The 16,210-nt window shown below is 40.2% G+C and overlaps 1 protein-coding gene across 4 annotated transcripts in view; it reads right to left on the reverse strand.

Moving 5' to 3' along the window:
- Nucleotides 1-16,210, reverse strand: part of LOC143025511 (ral GTPase-activating protein subunit alpha-2) — a 148,020-nt gene that overhangs the window by 80,660 nt on the left and 51,150 nt on the right. For all 4 annotated transcript variants that reach the window (XM_076185291.1, XM_076185289.1, XM_076185290.1 and 1 more), the window contains exons 11-13: nt 15,541-15,652; nt 10,497-10,619; nt 1,911-2,039 (exon numbers count right to left, since the gene is read on the reverse strand). In XM_076185291.1, the coding sequence (XP_076041406.1) occupies nt 1,911-2,039; nt 10,497-10,619; nt 15,541-15,652 (364 nt within the window). The remainder of the gene's footprint in view (nt 1-1,910; nt 2,040-10,496; nt 10,620-15,540; nt 15,653-16,210) is intronic.

Genomic DNA, 16,210 nt, shown 5'->3' on the forward strand with positions numbered 1-16,210 from the left:
AGGATAAGATGGTCAGTGATTGCATACATACATATACCAAAGGCTTTTTCCCCTTTACATGGGGGGGTTGCCAAAAAGAAAAAGGCATAGAAACCACTTCCACCCATTCCATTCCCCACACACTCCACTCCCCTCCACCCTCCTCCCTCCTGGATGATGGGTCATCCCTGCATCCTGTCCACTGCCCTGGGTCAGAAGCAGTGTCGCAAGACACAGCACATCTACAGCAAAGCCACTTCATAGATTCGGCGACATCCCCTCATGCAGAAAAGGAGAAGACAGGGAGAAATCCCTTCGTGCTGCGTCAAATTTTTTCTCATACATACTTCCTCACCCCCCATCCCCCACCCACTCCCCCTCAAGCATCACAGCATCATCCATACACAACCCTTCTCCATTCACCCCTATCTTCTGTCCTCTCCCATCCTTCCTCAACAGACATTCCTCTCTTTTGTAATGCCCCTTTCACCCCATCCATCCATCTCATCCTAGAACGCCACCTCATATTTACTCCTTCCACCTCTGTCTTCCACACCTCTTTTACTAATCTTTCTTCACTCATTCCTTCCATGTGTCCAAACCATCCTAATACTCTTTCATTCACCCTATCTCCCAGCTCCCTTTCCACCTCTGTTCTCCTCCTCACCTCCTCATTTCTCACTCTATCTAGCTTAGTAACCCCTATCATACTTCTCAGACATTTCATCTCAAACACATTCAAACTCCTCTCGACCGCTCTTATGTTCCATGTTTCTGCCCCGTACAGTGCTGTTGGCACAATCACTCCTTCATATAACCTCCTCTTAGCATCCATTCCCAGATGTCTATTTCTCAGTGACATTTGGGGCAATTTACTTCTGTAGCAAGCCTTATTCTGCTTTGATATTGTTGTCTCTTTTATACATCCAGGATAGTACATTTGGTAACTCCCTACATTCAAGAAAGTATTGTGCCACATAGCCTAGGGTTTGAATCCTGTATGCAGAGATTGTATGAAGGGGTGATTGTGTCAACAGCACTATATGGGGCAGAAACATGGAGTGATAAAATGTCTGAGAAGTATGGTAAGGGTTACTAAGCTGAATAGAGTGAGAAATGAGGTGAGGAGGGGTGGAAAAAGAATTGGGAGATAGGGTTGATGAAAAAGTACTGGGATATTGGGAAAGAGGGGGATGTCTGTTGAGGAAGGTAGGGAGAAGACAGATGATAGAGGTGAGTGGTGTATGGATAATGTTGTGATGCATGGAAAGGAGTGGGTGGAGGATTGGGTGGTTTAGGGAGTATGTGTGAATGATATTTTGATACAGCCCAAGGGGATTTCTCCCTGTCTTCTCTTTTTCTGTACGAGAGGACAGAGGGGGGGGGTGTCATCCATTAAATGAAGCAGCCTTACTGTGGATGTGCTGTGTCTTGCTGCATTGCTTCTGACCCAGGGCAGTAGGTGAGATGCAGGGATGACCTGTCATCCAGGAGAAGCCAAGAAAAGAGGGAGGGAGGGGTGGTGAATGGGAGTGGAGTATGTGGGGATGAAATGGGTGGGAGTGGATTTATGGCTTTTGACTTTGGTTACCTCCACTGTAAGGGTGAAAAAACCTTTGGCATATATATGTTAACTTGCTGTTCAGGAAGAACCTTAAATCCTGTCTTCACATTGTCTTCCACTCTGAAACAATTGGAAATTAATTTTTGGTGGTTTTTGGGAGGAAGTTTGGGGGCCTTGATCCCTAATGCTACTTTCCCCTTAAGTTCTTCACTTCACTTGAAGAGAACCTGGTTCTTTATCCCAATAAACCCATAAGTGCAGGATCCAGCTAGACCAACATAGGAATGACATGGAAAGAAACATGTTCCTAGCCATGTAATAAGAGGAAACACTAAGAAGTGGTACCATCATCCAATAAAATACTTACATCAAGTCCCGTCATTTTGTTTCCTCGTTTAATTGCCTTCCTTTCATTGACACGTTCTAGAGGCAAATTGTTCAGCTCCAAACCATACACATGGCGCGCTAAAACTCTTGTCAATGTGTCAAGTGTTTTCTGGAAGAAATAAGACAAAATTTGAATAAATTTAAGAAATACTTTAATCTTTAACCACTTTTATAAAGGGTAGTACTAGCCCTTTTACTGGTTGTTGCCAATAGGTTATTCTATCTATTCATTGTCATAATACTTTTTTTGGCAAGGAAAAGGTTAAATCTACCTTGATAATCCTTCCCATACAAGTCAATAGCTATTTATTCTTTTATTCTGGATTTCTCTAGGCTAACTTATTCACCTTAATGACATTTTATTAAGGAAGGGGTTAAATGTATGAGTTTCTCGGCCGGTAAAGCCACAAAATTTAATGGCTTCCCTTGGTAACCTCAATATTGATTTTGGTAGTCACAGCCTGTGAATTAATAGGATGTATATCTGGTACAACCTCGTTCTTCACTACCAATGACAATGCAAAAAATCTTACTATACAATGAAAATTATAACTATATTTGTACCAATTTTATACCTTCCACTGAAGTTGCAGATCAAGTTCCTAATCATTTCATGCAACATACAAATAAAATCTCCCAAAATGAAAAAAAAGTACTTCAATACACTGCTATGATTTTATCTACTCCACAAAAGCAAGATATCGGATTAAGATTTTGAAATATTTAATAATACAAAAGTGTATCAGCCTATATCAAGGTGAGATATGTAAAACTAATTCAATAGCAAGCGTACACATATGAAAATCATTCCTATCTGCCAGTTCCATTTCCACTCCAATTCACTGCTTCACTTTCTCATTTCTCAATCTATCCAACCTTGTAACACCCACCATACTTCTGAATTTGGAAACAATAGATTTTAGTCTGTGGTCTATATCATTTACATATACTATGAATAGAAGTGGCCCAAGAACAGAACCCTGAGGAACTCCACTTGTAACATTTTCCATCTAGAAGTTTTCCATTTAAAACAACTTTCTGCTTTTGATCATTCAACCAATTACTAGTCCAACCTAATAGGCTACCACTTATTCCGTGTGACGCTAATTTAGTAAGTAGTCTTTCATGGGGGATGGTATCAAAAGCTTTTGCAGTCTAGATATATCAAATCTATATTGTTTCATTTGTCATAATTTGAGATGACTGCATTGCTGAATTTGAGTAAGTTAGTCATGTAAAAACGTTTCCGTCTGAATCCATGCTGGCTATCATTTATCAAACAGTTACTTTCTAAATGACGTTTGATAGCATCTCTGATGATGGTTTCCATCATTTTTCCTACGAATGAAGTCAAGCTTATGGGCCTGTAGTTATTTGCCACCTTTTTTTGAATATGGGAGTAACATTAGCTAGCTTCCATTCTCTTGGGACATCTCTGGATATGATGGATTTTTTTTGGGGGAAAAAAAAAAAAAAAAAAAAAAAAATTCTAATGGAACAACACACTCATTTTCCATTTCCTTTAACCTCTTCACTCCGGGGTACATCGCACGTCTGGCAGCATTAGCTGCCCGACGTGCGATGTTGCGTCATAATAATCACATAATAAAAAATAAAGTCAGTGCTCAATCGTTCGTTCTCTTTCAACCGTGTATTTTGATAACCATAGAAAATTGATGAAGCCAGTTTAGAGAGAATGGAAATTACGTAGGTATGACTACAATAAATATAATCAAGATGCCGACGTCGGCATCATCGAGTACCCACTTGCTCCTCATGCCGCCTACGTAGGTGTCACCGTATGGAAGTGGTAAAGATTCTTGGATGCCAACTGTCAGGCACTGGTGTTTATTAGCTTTGGGTTTTTCTATACACCTTTTAATTTTTTCTTCAGCGATAGTTAGACCCATCCTTGACTATGCAGTACAGTTTTGGTCTCCATCCTACAGAATGGACATAAATTCACTAGAATCAGTTCAGAGAAGAATGACCAAAATGATACAGGGACTCGGAAATTTGCCTTACGAAGAGAGGCTTATGCACCTAAACTTACACTCTCTGGAAAGACGCAGAGTGCGGGGTGATCTAATAGAAGTGTTCAAGTGGATCAAAGGCTACAACAAGGGAGATGCAAACAAGGTCATCATAATAAAACAACAGGGCAGGACCCGCAGTAATGGGTATAAACTGGAAAAATTTAGATTTAAGAAGGAAATAGGCAAGAATTGGTTCACTAATAGGGTGGTCGATGAATGGAATAAACTTAGTAACCATGTAGTAAGCGCTGAAACTATCAGTTGTTTTAAAAAACGATTAGACAACTTTATGGATGGGGACGACAGGTGGTGATGGATACAGAGCTGCCTAGTGTAGGCCTTATGATCTCTTGCAATCTCCTTTATTCTTATGTTCTTATATTCATTGTAGTAACTTTATCCCTAGACTTTTCACATGTTTCAGTTTAGAGTTCACTTTGAGGTGTTGTTTATGAATACTGAACTAAAATAGTTGTTTAAAATATCACACATTCCTTCATTTGAATATTCAAGTTGACTGTCAGCAGATAATAGTGGACCAATGTGATTCCTAATAACCTTTTTATCTCTAATGTAACTATAGAATTCTTTGGGATTCTATTTGGATTTATCAGAAATATTCATTTCATATTGTTGTTTTCATTTTTTTTTTTGTCTTTTTTAAATCTCTCTGTATTAATACATAACTTTGATAGTCATAGGTGCACCCGAGCACTTGTATTTCTTATAAGCCTGTTCCTTTTTAGCAATACTTTTTTTCAGTTTCTTTGTCAAGCCATTTTGGGTGAGCCTGATTTGGGGCGTCTGTCCTTAAATGGGATGTAAGTATGAATCATCTAGTAAGCATATTTTGAAACATTTCCCACATCTGATCTACAAGTCTTTTGCTTAATTTTGCCTCCCAATCTATAAGCTGAAGCTCCTGACATAGTCCTATGACCTGAGCTTTACTGAAATTGGGTATTTTAGAAACATAAGTATCTATTCTATAATTTTTTAGCAGCTTGAATCTAAGTTGTGATCGAAATTTGCAATAGTTTCACCAACTTCTACATAAGTTATCATACTTTGGTGGCTAGTGATCAATAGATCGAGTAAGTTTCCATGTCTTGTCGGTTCTTTTACATGCTGAACTAAATAACTGTTGCCAAGAAAATCTATCAGGGGACTACCTATATGGCCAAGTTCTAGGGTCATCCAATCAATGTCTTTAAATTGAAATCACTCATAAATAAGTCCTGGTTGCAGAAACTAGATAGTTCTTGAAACAACAATTTGTCATCTATTAATGATAATGTCTTTGGCCTATATATTACATACATACATCTACCAAAGGCTTTTTCCCCCTTACAAGGGAGGTAGCTAAAAAACAAAGGCATAAAACCATTCCCACCCATTCCATCCCTAATACTCTCCACTCCCCTCCCTCATATCTTGGCACCTCCTGGATGACGGGTCATCCCTACATCTTCTCCACTGCCCTGGGTCAGAGGCAGTGTCGCAAGACACAGCACATCCACAGCAAGGTCGCTTCATTAAATCGCCGACCCCCCTCTCCATCCCCTCATACAGAAAAGGAGAAGACAGGGAGAAATCCCTTCGGGCTGTGTCAAATTTTTCTCACTTCATGCATCACTTCATGCATCACAACATCATCCAAATACAACCATTCTCCATTCACCCCTGTCTTCTGTCCTTTCTCAACAGACATTCCCCTCTTCCCCAAAGCCCCTTTTACCCCATCCATCCATCTCATCCTAGGTCACCCCCTCATGCTCACTCCCTCCACATCTGCCTTCCACACCTCTTTTACTAGTCTTTCATCACTCATTCTTTCCATGTGTCCAAACAATCCTAATACAAAGGATTACAAAGGATTACAAAGGCGGAGCATGCCGACAGGAGACCTTTTGTTCCATATCTAGGTCGGATGCGAAAAAAAAATCATATTAATAATAAAACAATAAATAAAAACTATAATAATGTAAACAACAAATAAAATACATAAATAAATGCATAGGTATAGTTAAATAATAAACAAACAGGTAAATAGTAAATAATAATTAATTGACATATAACTAATAATAAATGAAAATCAGACAGACAAATGATGACAAAACAAAAGCAAATAATATAAGATAAATTATAATCATTACAGCATCTTACTTAGGTATTTATCTAACTGATTCTTAAAGCTTCGAACTGAACTACATTGCACTACCTGTGCAGGAAGTTTATTCCATTCATTTACTACACGGTTAGCAAAGTTGTTTCTACCTACTTCCAAATTGAATCTATTTCCGGATAGTTTGAGACCATTGTTTCTTGTCTTATTCTCATTCAATGTGAAAATTTTGTCACTTTTGATGTTGTCAATTCCCTTTAAAATCTTAAAGACCTGTATCAAGTCACCTCTGAGTCTACGCTTTTTTAGGGAAAACAGATTCATGTGTTTTAGTCGATTTTTGTATGATTTATTTTTTATATTTGGAATCAGTTTTGTGGCTCGCCGTTGTACTTTTTCCAGTCTGTCAATGTCTTTAATGAGATTCGGTGACCATACAGAAACAGCATATTCCAAATGTGGACGAACTAACGATTTATATAGCTTGTTAATGAGTAATGGACTTTTGAAATCAAAAGATCGCGCAATCAGTCCCAGAATCTTATTTGCTTTCTCAGAGGCTGAAATACACTGCTTGGATGATTTGAGGTCGTTACTGATAATTACGCCGAGATCTTTTTCACTATCCACTTTTGTTAACGAATTACCAAATAACTTGTAATCGTACTTACTGTTATTTTTACCTATGTGCATTACCTTGCATTTACTTGTGTTAAATTTCATTAGCCACTTTTCAGACCATTGCTGTAATTGATCTAAATCTTCTTGAATATCTAATTGGTTTGAGTGATCATTTGCCACTCCGCACATTTTTGTATCATCAGCAAATTTGGAAACAGTAGATTTTAGTCCATGGTCTATATCATTTATATATACTATGAATAGAAGTGGCCCAAGAACGGAACCCTGAGGAACTCCACTTGCAACACTTTTCCATCCAGAAGTATTTCCATTTAAAACAACTCTCTGTTTTCGACCATTCAACCAATTACTAGTCCAACCTAATAGGCTACCACTTATTCCATGCAAAGCTAATTTAGTAAGTAGTCTTTCGTGTGGGATGGTATCAAAAGCTTTTGCAAAGTCTAGATATATTAAATCTATATTGTTTCTTTTGTCATAATTCGAGATAACTGTGTTGTAGAATTCTAGTAAATTAGTCACGCAAGAACGTTTCCGTCTGAAACCATGCTGGCTATCATTTATCAAACGGTTACTTTCTAAATGATGTTCGATAGCATCTCTGATGATAGTTTCCATTATTTTTCCTACGATTGAAGTCAAACTTATAGGCCTATAGGTATTTGGTTTCTTTTTGTCACCTTTTTTGAATATGGGAGTAACGTTAGCTAGCTTCCATTCTCTTGGGACATCTCCGGATATGATGGATTTCTTGAAAATATATTCTAATGGAACAACAATCTCATTTTTTATTTCCTTTAAGATTCTTGGATGCCAACCGTCAGGCCCTGGTGTTTTATTAACTTTGAGTTTGTCTATACACCTTTTAATTTTTTCTTTTGTTATATCTACCGTAGTGAGTAAGTTTACCCCAGACTTTTCACAGGTTTCAGTTTGGAATTCACTTTGAGGTGTTTCGTTTACGAATACCGAGCTAAAATAATTGTTTAAGATATTACACATTCCTTCATTTGAATATTCAAGTTGACCGTCAGCAGATAATAGTGGACCAATGTGATTCCTAACAACCTTTTTTATCTCTAATGTAACTCTTTCATCAACCCTATCTCTCAACTCCCTTTCCACCCCTGTTCTCCTCCTCACCTCAATTCTCCCTCTATCCAGCCTAGTAACCCCCATCATACTTCTTAGACACCTCATCTCAAACACATTCAAACTCCTTCTCTCTTCCTCTTTTATGTTCCATGTTTCTGCCCCATACAGTGCTGTTGGCACAATCACTCCTTCATACAATCTCCTCTTAGCATCCATTCCCAAATGTCTATTCCTCATTACACTTTTTAATCCACCAAGGCATTTACTCGCTTCTCTCAATCTACATTCTACCTCCACCTCCACTCCACCCTTTCCTGCCACATTTGCACCCAAGTATCTAAAACTATCCACTTCCTCCAGTCGCTCTCCCTTAATGCTCACTTCCAGTCTGCTGCCACTTTCACCCCTTGTACATCTCAACACCTCACTTCTGCACACATTTATCTTCAACTTTCTTCTCTCACACACTCTCCTAAACTCTGTCACCAACTTCCTCAATCCTTCCTCTGATCCTACTACAAGCGCAGTGTTAACCGCAAACAACAGCTGGCTCATCTCCCACTTTTCTCCATTTTCTTTAACCATCTCCAATCCCTGACCCACCACCCTTGCATTTACCTCTCACACCACCCTATCCATATATAAGTTAAACAGCCAGGGCGACATAATACATCCCTGATGAAGTCCCACCTTTACCTCGAACCACTCAATCCCTCCATTTCTAATCCTGACACATGCTCTACTACTCTTGTAAAAACTCTTTACAGCTACTAGAAGCTTTCCTCCTATCCCGTATATCTGCAAAACCTCCCACAGTGCCTTCCTGTCTACCCTATCATAAGCCTTTTCCAGATCCATAAAAGTCCTAAAAACATCCTTACCTTTTCCTATAGCTTTCTCACATATCTGTCTTACCACAAAAATCTGATCTACATAATCTCTCTGTCTTAAATCCACACTGCTCCTTGCCAATCACTCCCTCTGTTCCTCTCCTAATCCTCTCAATCAAGACCCTCCCATAAGCCTTCCCAACTACACTTAACCACTTCCATATGGTGACACCTACGTAGGCGTCATGAGGAGCAAGTGGGTATGCGATGATGCCGACGTCGGCATCTTGATTATATTTATTGTAGTTGTACCTGCGTGACCCTCATTCTCTCTAAACTGGCTTCATCATATTTTCTATGGTTATCAAAATTCACGGGTGAAAGAGAACGAGCGATTGAGCAGTGACTTTATTTTTTATAATGTGATTATTATGACGCAACATCGCACGTTGGGCAGCTAATGCTGCCAGACGTGCGATGTGCCCCGGAGTGAAGAGGTTAACAAGGTAATCCCTCTGAAACTACTACACTCACACTTATCCCCTTTTCCCTTGTAGTGGAACTATGCAGGCACTCCTCCAATCCTCCAGCACTGTAACCTGTCTCCCACAAACATTAAATAACCTCACCAGCCCGTCCACCATCACTGTACCTCCTTTTTTTAGACATTCTGCATGGCATCCATCCAGAAAAGGTGCCTTACCTGCTCTCATCATCTTAACAACTGCCTTCACTTCATCTTTCTGTATTCTCCTATATATTACACCTACATTAATTTTTTTTCCATTTGGGTTAATTCAATCCACAAACTATCATATGCATCCTGCTTTATTTTCTCTAAAACACAGGTATGGACATTGCTTTTAACATACAACAGAACACCTCACCTTTCTTGTGGTTTCTATCCTAAAGAGAGTGTTTAAATCTCACAATATTAAATTCAGCTTCAAACTCTCCACCATTTAACCATGTCTCGGTTATTCCTATCATATCAAGATTTTCACTTTTGATATATGCCTGTATTTCTTGGAATTTGTTCCTAATACTACGAACATTAAAGTACATGTTTTTAAGAAACTCGTGATTATTTCTTTCTGACACTACTACACTCACATTTGTCCCCTTTTCCCTTGTAAAGTTGAACTATATATGCATGCCTTCAGTCCTCTGGCACTCTTTTAAACAAACATCAAACAACCTCTCCAGCCAGTCAACCATCACTGTACCTCCCTTTTTTAGACGCTCCACATGACACCCATTTAACCCAGGAGCCTTACCTGCTTTCATCATTTTAATAACTGTTTTCACCTCATATTTCCTTATTTCTCCTCCATTTTCCTCATTCATCACAGTCATTTTCTTCACGTTTCCCACTGCAACTACCTTTCCATCCCCATCCTCCTTCACATTTTGCAACTCCCTAAAATACTCTGCCCATCTTCCCCTTACTGCCTTCTCTTCCATTATCATCTTTCCATCAGCACCTTTTACCTTTTCTTCTCTACTTGATTTGCCTCCTCTTCCTCTTAATTTCTTTCCAAAACACCTTTTTATTACTTTCAAAATTTTCTTGTCATGCTCTTACTCTATCTCACATCTGTTCTCCTCTTTGCCTCCTTTATCTTATGCTTTAATTCTCTTTTTTTTTTTTTGTACCCAGTACCTCTCATATAATTCTTTCATCCTATTTTTAACCAATCTGTGAATGCTTACTTCTTCTCAACAGCCAACCCTCTATAACTACTCTTTCCTTTATCACACACTCCCTGTGACAACTCTCTAACCCAGGTACCTTATCAATTAACTTAAAAATATATATATATAAAAGAAATACTTACAGCCCATTCCTTGATAAGTTCATCCCAATGTGTCAGGGATGAAAGTGTCAGCAATAACTGATCCCACAACTCACTGGATATAACCACACTGAGGTTGGCCTTTATCCATGAAACTATCAAAGTCTGTGAGGGAAAAAATAAAAAAATAAAAAAATAAAAATAATAATAATGAGTACTTATAACAAGATTCTTTTGAATGTCCAACAAACTATTTAACATATATTGCATTAGAAGTCTGTGCTGTAGTGAAATTTTTATCAACCTTGATACAAAATATTATCAATGAATATGCAATAAATAAATTAGGTTTTAATATTCTTTTAAATCTCTGCAACATTTTCATCTGAAAAAATACTTTTCCCTCATTCCTGCTTAAACCATGAAAAAATTGCAACCACTGTGAAAGATCAATGGGCCAAATATCTTTAAGATATTAACATTTTGACAGACAAAAGGGGTAGACTACACTGACAGAAGAGACTTCTTGATTGGGAAGAGCTTTAAGATATCATGAGAACAAATTGAGAAAGACTAAACATCTAAATGATGTAAAGAAATACAGTTTCCCATACAGACGCATAAGCATTTGGAATAACTTGAGAAGGTAATATAGCCCAAGCTGGAACAATACATGAATGTAAATATAAGTCTATTCCTCATTACACTCTTTAATCCACCAAGGCATTTACTCGCTTCTCTCAATCTACATTCTACCTCCACTTTCACTCCATCCATTTGGGAATGGATGCTAAGAGGAGACTGTATGAAGGAGTGATTGTGCCAACAGCACTGTATGGGGCAGAAACATGGAACATAAGAGAAGAAGAGAGAAGGAGTTTGAATGTGTTTGAGACGAGGTGTCTGAGAAGTATGATGGGGGTTACTAGGCTAGATAGAGTGAGAAATGAGGAGGTGAGGAGGAGAACAGGGGTGGAAAAGGAGTTGGGAGATAGGGTTGATGAAAGAATATTAGGATGGTTTGGACACATGGAAAGAATGAGTGAAGAAAGACTAGTAAAAGAGGTGTGGAAGGCAGATGTGGAGGGAGTGAACATGAGGGAACGTCCTAGGATGAGGTGGATGGATGGGGTGAAGGGGGCCTTGGGGAAGAGGGGAATGTCTGTTCAGGAAGGACGGGAGAGGACAGAAGATAGGGGTGAATGGAGAATGGTTGTATATGGATGATGTTGTGATTGCATGAGGTGGAATGGGCGGGTGGATGGGGGGTGAGGTAGTTTGTGTGAGCAAAATTTGACGCAGCCCGAAGGGATTTCTCCCTGTCCTCTCATTTTATGCAATGGGGGGACAGAGGGGGGGGGGGGGTCGCCGATTTAATGAAGCGGCCTTGCTGTGGATGTGCTGTGTCTTGCGACACTGCTTCTGACCCAGGGCAGTGGACAAGGTGCAGGGATGACCCGTCATTCAGGAGGTGCTAAGATAAGAGGGAGGGTGGAGGGGGGTGGAGTGTATTCAGGGATGGAATGGGTGGGAATGATTTTATGCCTTTTTCTTTTTGGCTACCCCCCTTGTAAATGGGAAAAAGCCTTGGTATATGTATGTAAATATAAGTATGATATCTGGAGAATAAGAAGATATACCCCACAATGGTACAATACATAAGTGTGGGGGGAAAAAAATACTGCCACCAAGTATTTCCACTTGGATCGTATGAGACGAGAAAAACGGGACAGGGACTGGGACCAGGCATCCTTCTCTATGTAGCCCCACAGGGGACATTCCTAAAAAAAGTAAAGGCATAAGAGAGTCTAGTAGTTTTCCAACCAGCACCCTAAGGTTTGGGTCTTTTAATGTGTGTGGATGTGGCACAGATGAGAGTAAAAGGGAAGAGATAGGTAGTGTGTTTGTGGGAAGAAAGATGGATGTGTTAGCTTTGAGTGAAACTAAGTTGAGAGGGAAGGGCGAGTGTGAATTTGGGAGTGTAAGTGGGAGGTTCTCAGGAGTGAAGAGAGGGCAAGGGAGAGAAGGGGTGGCTATACTAGTAAGTGAAGAGATAGGTAAACATGTAGTGGAGTGGAAGGAGGTTTCCTCAAGGATGATGTGGATGAAGGTGAAACTGGGAAAGGAGATGCGGGTTTTTGTAGGTGCATATGGGCCTGGTAGTGAGAAGAGTGTAGAAGAAAGGGAGGTTTTTTGGATAGATTTAAATGAGTGCATAAAGGGATTAGGGAGGAACGTCAATGTAGTAGTATTGGGAGACCTTAATGCTAGGGTAGGAAATGAACCACTTGATGGAGAGGTTGGGAAATGTGGAGTTCCAGGAAAGAATCGTAGTGGAGAGTTGATGATGTGTCTAGAGAGCTGATGATAGCAAATACAGTGTTTTGGAAGAAAGTCAAGCATAAGTACACATGGGAGAGGGTGGTGGATAGAAGGGTGGTAGATAGAGCATTAATGGACTATGTGGTGGTAGATAGGAGTATAATACATACATACATATACCAAGGCTTTTTCCCCCTTACAAGGGAGGTAGCCAAAAAGGAAAAGGCATAAAATCATTCCCACCCATTCCACCCCTGAATACACTCCACCCTCCCTCTCAACTTAGCACCTCCTGGATGACGGCTCATCCCTGCACCTTGTCCACTGCCCTGGGTCAGAAGCAGTGTCGCAAGACACAGCACATCCACAGCAAGGCCTCTTCACTAAATTGGCGACCCCTCCCTCTCCGTCCCCCCATGCTTAAAGGAGAAGGGGAGAAATCCCTTCGGGCTGCGTCAAAATTTGCTCACACATACTACCTCACCCCCCGTCCACCCGCCCATTCCACCTCATGCAATCACATCATCATCCATATACAACCATTCTCCATTCACACCTGTCTTCTGTCCTCTCCCGTCCTTCCTCAACAGACATTCCCCTCTTCCCCAAAGCCCCCTTCACCCCATCCATCCACCTCATCCTAGGATGTCTCTCCATGTTCACTCCCTCAACATCTGGCTTCCATACCTCTTTTACTAGTCTTTCTCCACTCATTCTTTCCATGTGTCCAAACCATCCTAATACTCTTTCATAAACCTTATCCCTCAACTCCCTTTCCACCCCTGTTCTCCTCCTCACCTCCTCATTTCTCACTCTATCTAGCCTAGTAACCCCCATCATACTTCTCAGACACCTCATCTCAAACACATTCAAACTCCTTCTCTCTTCCTCTCTTATGTTCCATGTTTCTGCCCCATACAGTGCTGTTGGCACAATCACTCCTTCATATAGTCTCCTCTTAGCATCCATTCCCAAATGTTTATTCCTCATTACACTTTTTAATCCACCAAGGCATTTACTCGCTTCTCTCAATCTACATTCTACCTCCACCCTTTATTCCACCTTTTCCTGCCACATTTGCACCCAAGTATCTAAAACTATCCACTTCCTCCAGTTGCTCTCCCATAATGCTCATTTCCAGACTACTGCCACTTTCACCCCTTGTACATCTCATCACCTTACTTTTACCCACATTTATCTTTAGCTTTCTTCTATCACATACTCTCCCAAACTCTGTCACCAACTTCCTCAATCCTTCCTCCGATCCTGCCACAAGCGCAGTGTCGTCCACAAACAACAGCTGGCTCACCTCCCACTTTTCTCCATTTTCTTTAACCATCTCCAATCCCTGACCCACTACCCTTGCATTTACCTCTCGCACTACCCCATCCATGTATAAGTTGAACAGCCAGAGCGACATAACGCATCCTTGACATAGTCCCACCTTTACCTCGAACCACTCACTCTCTCCAGGAGTATAATAGGATGTACATGTGCTAAGAGGAGAGAGTGGGGGAATATCAGATCATTTTTTGGTGGAAGGTAAGTTGAGAGTGGAGGACAGATGGAGAAAGAGGAAAAGGACAAAAGGTAGGGAGGTGCTTAGAGTGAACTCTTTAAATGAAAAGGAAAAGGAGAAGGAGTACAAGAAGCTGAGGGAAGAGTGGGAGGGAGTGAAGGATAGAGTAGAATAAGGAGTGGAGGAGGAATGGGGATGGTTCAAGGAGGTAGTCACAAAGTAGGCAAAGATGGTGTGTGGAACATGAAGGACAGAAGGAAATAGAAGGAAGGGTAGTGAGTGGTGGGATGAGGAAACAAAGAAGATTGTAGACGAGAAGACGTGAGCTTTCACAGATTGGCTACAAAAAAGGACGAGGGAGTCATATGAGAGGTACAAAGAAAAGAAAAGAGAAATAAAGCACAAGGTAAAGGAGGCAAAGAGGAGAGCAGATGTGAAATGGGGTAAGAGTATGACAGAAAATTTTTGAAGTAATAAAAAGATGTTTTGGAAAGAAATTAAGAGAGGAAGAGGAGGTGAATCAAGTAGAGAAGAAAAGGTAAAAGGTGGAGATGGTGAGATGATAATGGAAGAGAAGGCAGTAAGGGGAAGATGGGCAGAGTATTTTAGGGAGTTGCTAAATGTGAAGGAGGATAGGGAGGGAAAGATAGTTGCAGTGGGAAATGCTAAGAAAATGACCGTGATGAGTGAGGAAAATGGAGGAGAAATAAGGAAGGATGAAGTGAAGGCAGCTGTTATGATGATGAAAGCAGGTAAGGCACCTGGTCTGGATGGATGCCATGCATAATGTCTAAAAAATGGAGGTACAGTGATGGTGGATTGGCTGGTGAGGTTATTTAATGTTTGCTGGAGAGAGGGTACAGTGCTGGAGGACTGGAGGAATGCCTGTATAGTTCCACTTTACAAGGGAAAAGGGGACAAGTGTGAATGTAGTAGTTTCAGAGGGATTAATTTGTTAAGTGTAGTTGGGAAGGCTTTTGGGAGGATCTTGATTGAGAGGATTAGGAGAGGAACAGAGGGAGTGATTGGCAAGGAACAGTGTGGATTTAGGACAGGTAGAGGTTGCGTAGATCAGATTTTTGTGCTAAGACAGATATGTGAAAATGCTATAGGAACCACACACAAATCTGAAACTAGGTTATGACAAAAGAGCAAGAGACAGGACCAAATAAATGTTGCTCTTTTCATGTAGACTACAATTAGGTAAATACATATTGCATACAAGCCCCATTTTTATTTTCATACCTGAAACAATGCTGAAGCAAATCTTCCACCAAGGGAATCCTCTTTGTGACGTGTAGGTCTGCCATTGAGGGTCTGAGATGTCACATGAAGTAACACTATCAGTAACTGCTCCCTGGGGATTGAATTTAATTCAAAGATTAAGCAAATGAAAAAACATACATACATCCTACACTGTTCCAGTCTTGCTCTGCCCAGACAATACAATACATATTCCTGGAGTGACTTATGGACCAATCTGAAGGCTTGTGCCAACTACCTTGGAGCCATGGGTCTCCTGCAAGATAGATCTAGGGTAACAGATGGATTTACTTGCCTCCTTTACTCTGTAATTCACCTCCACCTCAACTCCTCCATTCACTACCATATGTAACCACAAATACTTAAAACCCTCCACTTTCTCCAGCCTTCCACCCTTAAAGAACATGTCTGTCATGTCATCATAACTCCTTGTACAACTGATCACCTTTTGCCCACATTAACTCTCAACTTTCTCTTATACATCCTTCACTACTAATATCTTTTATTCCTTTTTTATCATACTTAGTCAATCACATTACATAATCCATAGTTGTGCCAAATAATAAAATCCCACACCATCACTGTTTCTATTGTCCTTAAACTGATCCTAAAATGTAAAAATTCTGAAAAAGGTATCGCATACAATGCATAA

The sequence above is a fragment of the Oratosquilla oratoria genome, chromosome 5 (genome assembly GCF_046742065.1).
Source record: "Oratosquilla oratoria isolate Oo_2021 chromosome 5, ASM4674206v1, whole genome shotgun sequence".
Taxonomy (NCBI): Eukaryota; Metazoa; Arthropoda; class Malacostraca; order Stomatopoda; family Squillidae; genus Oratosquilla; species Oratosquilla oratoria.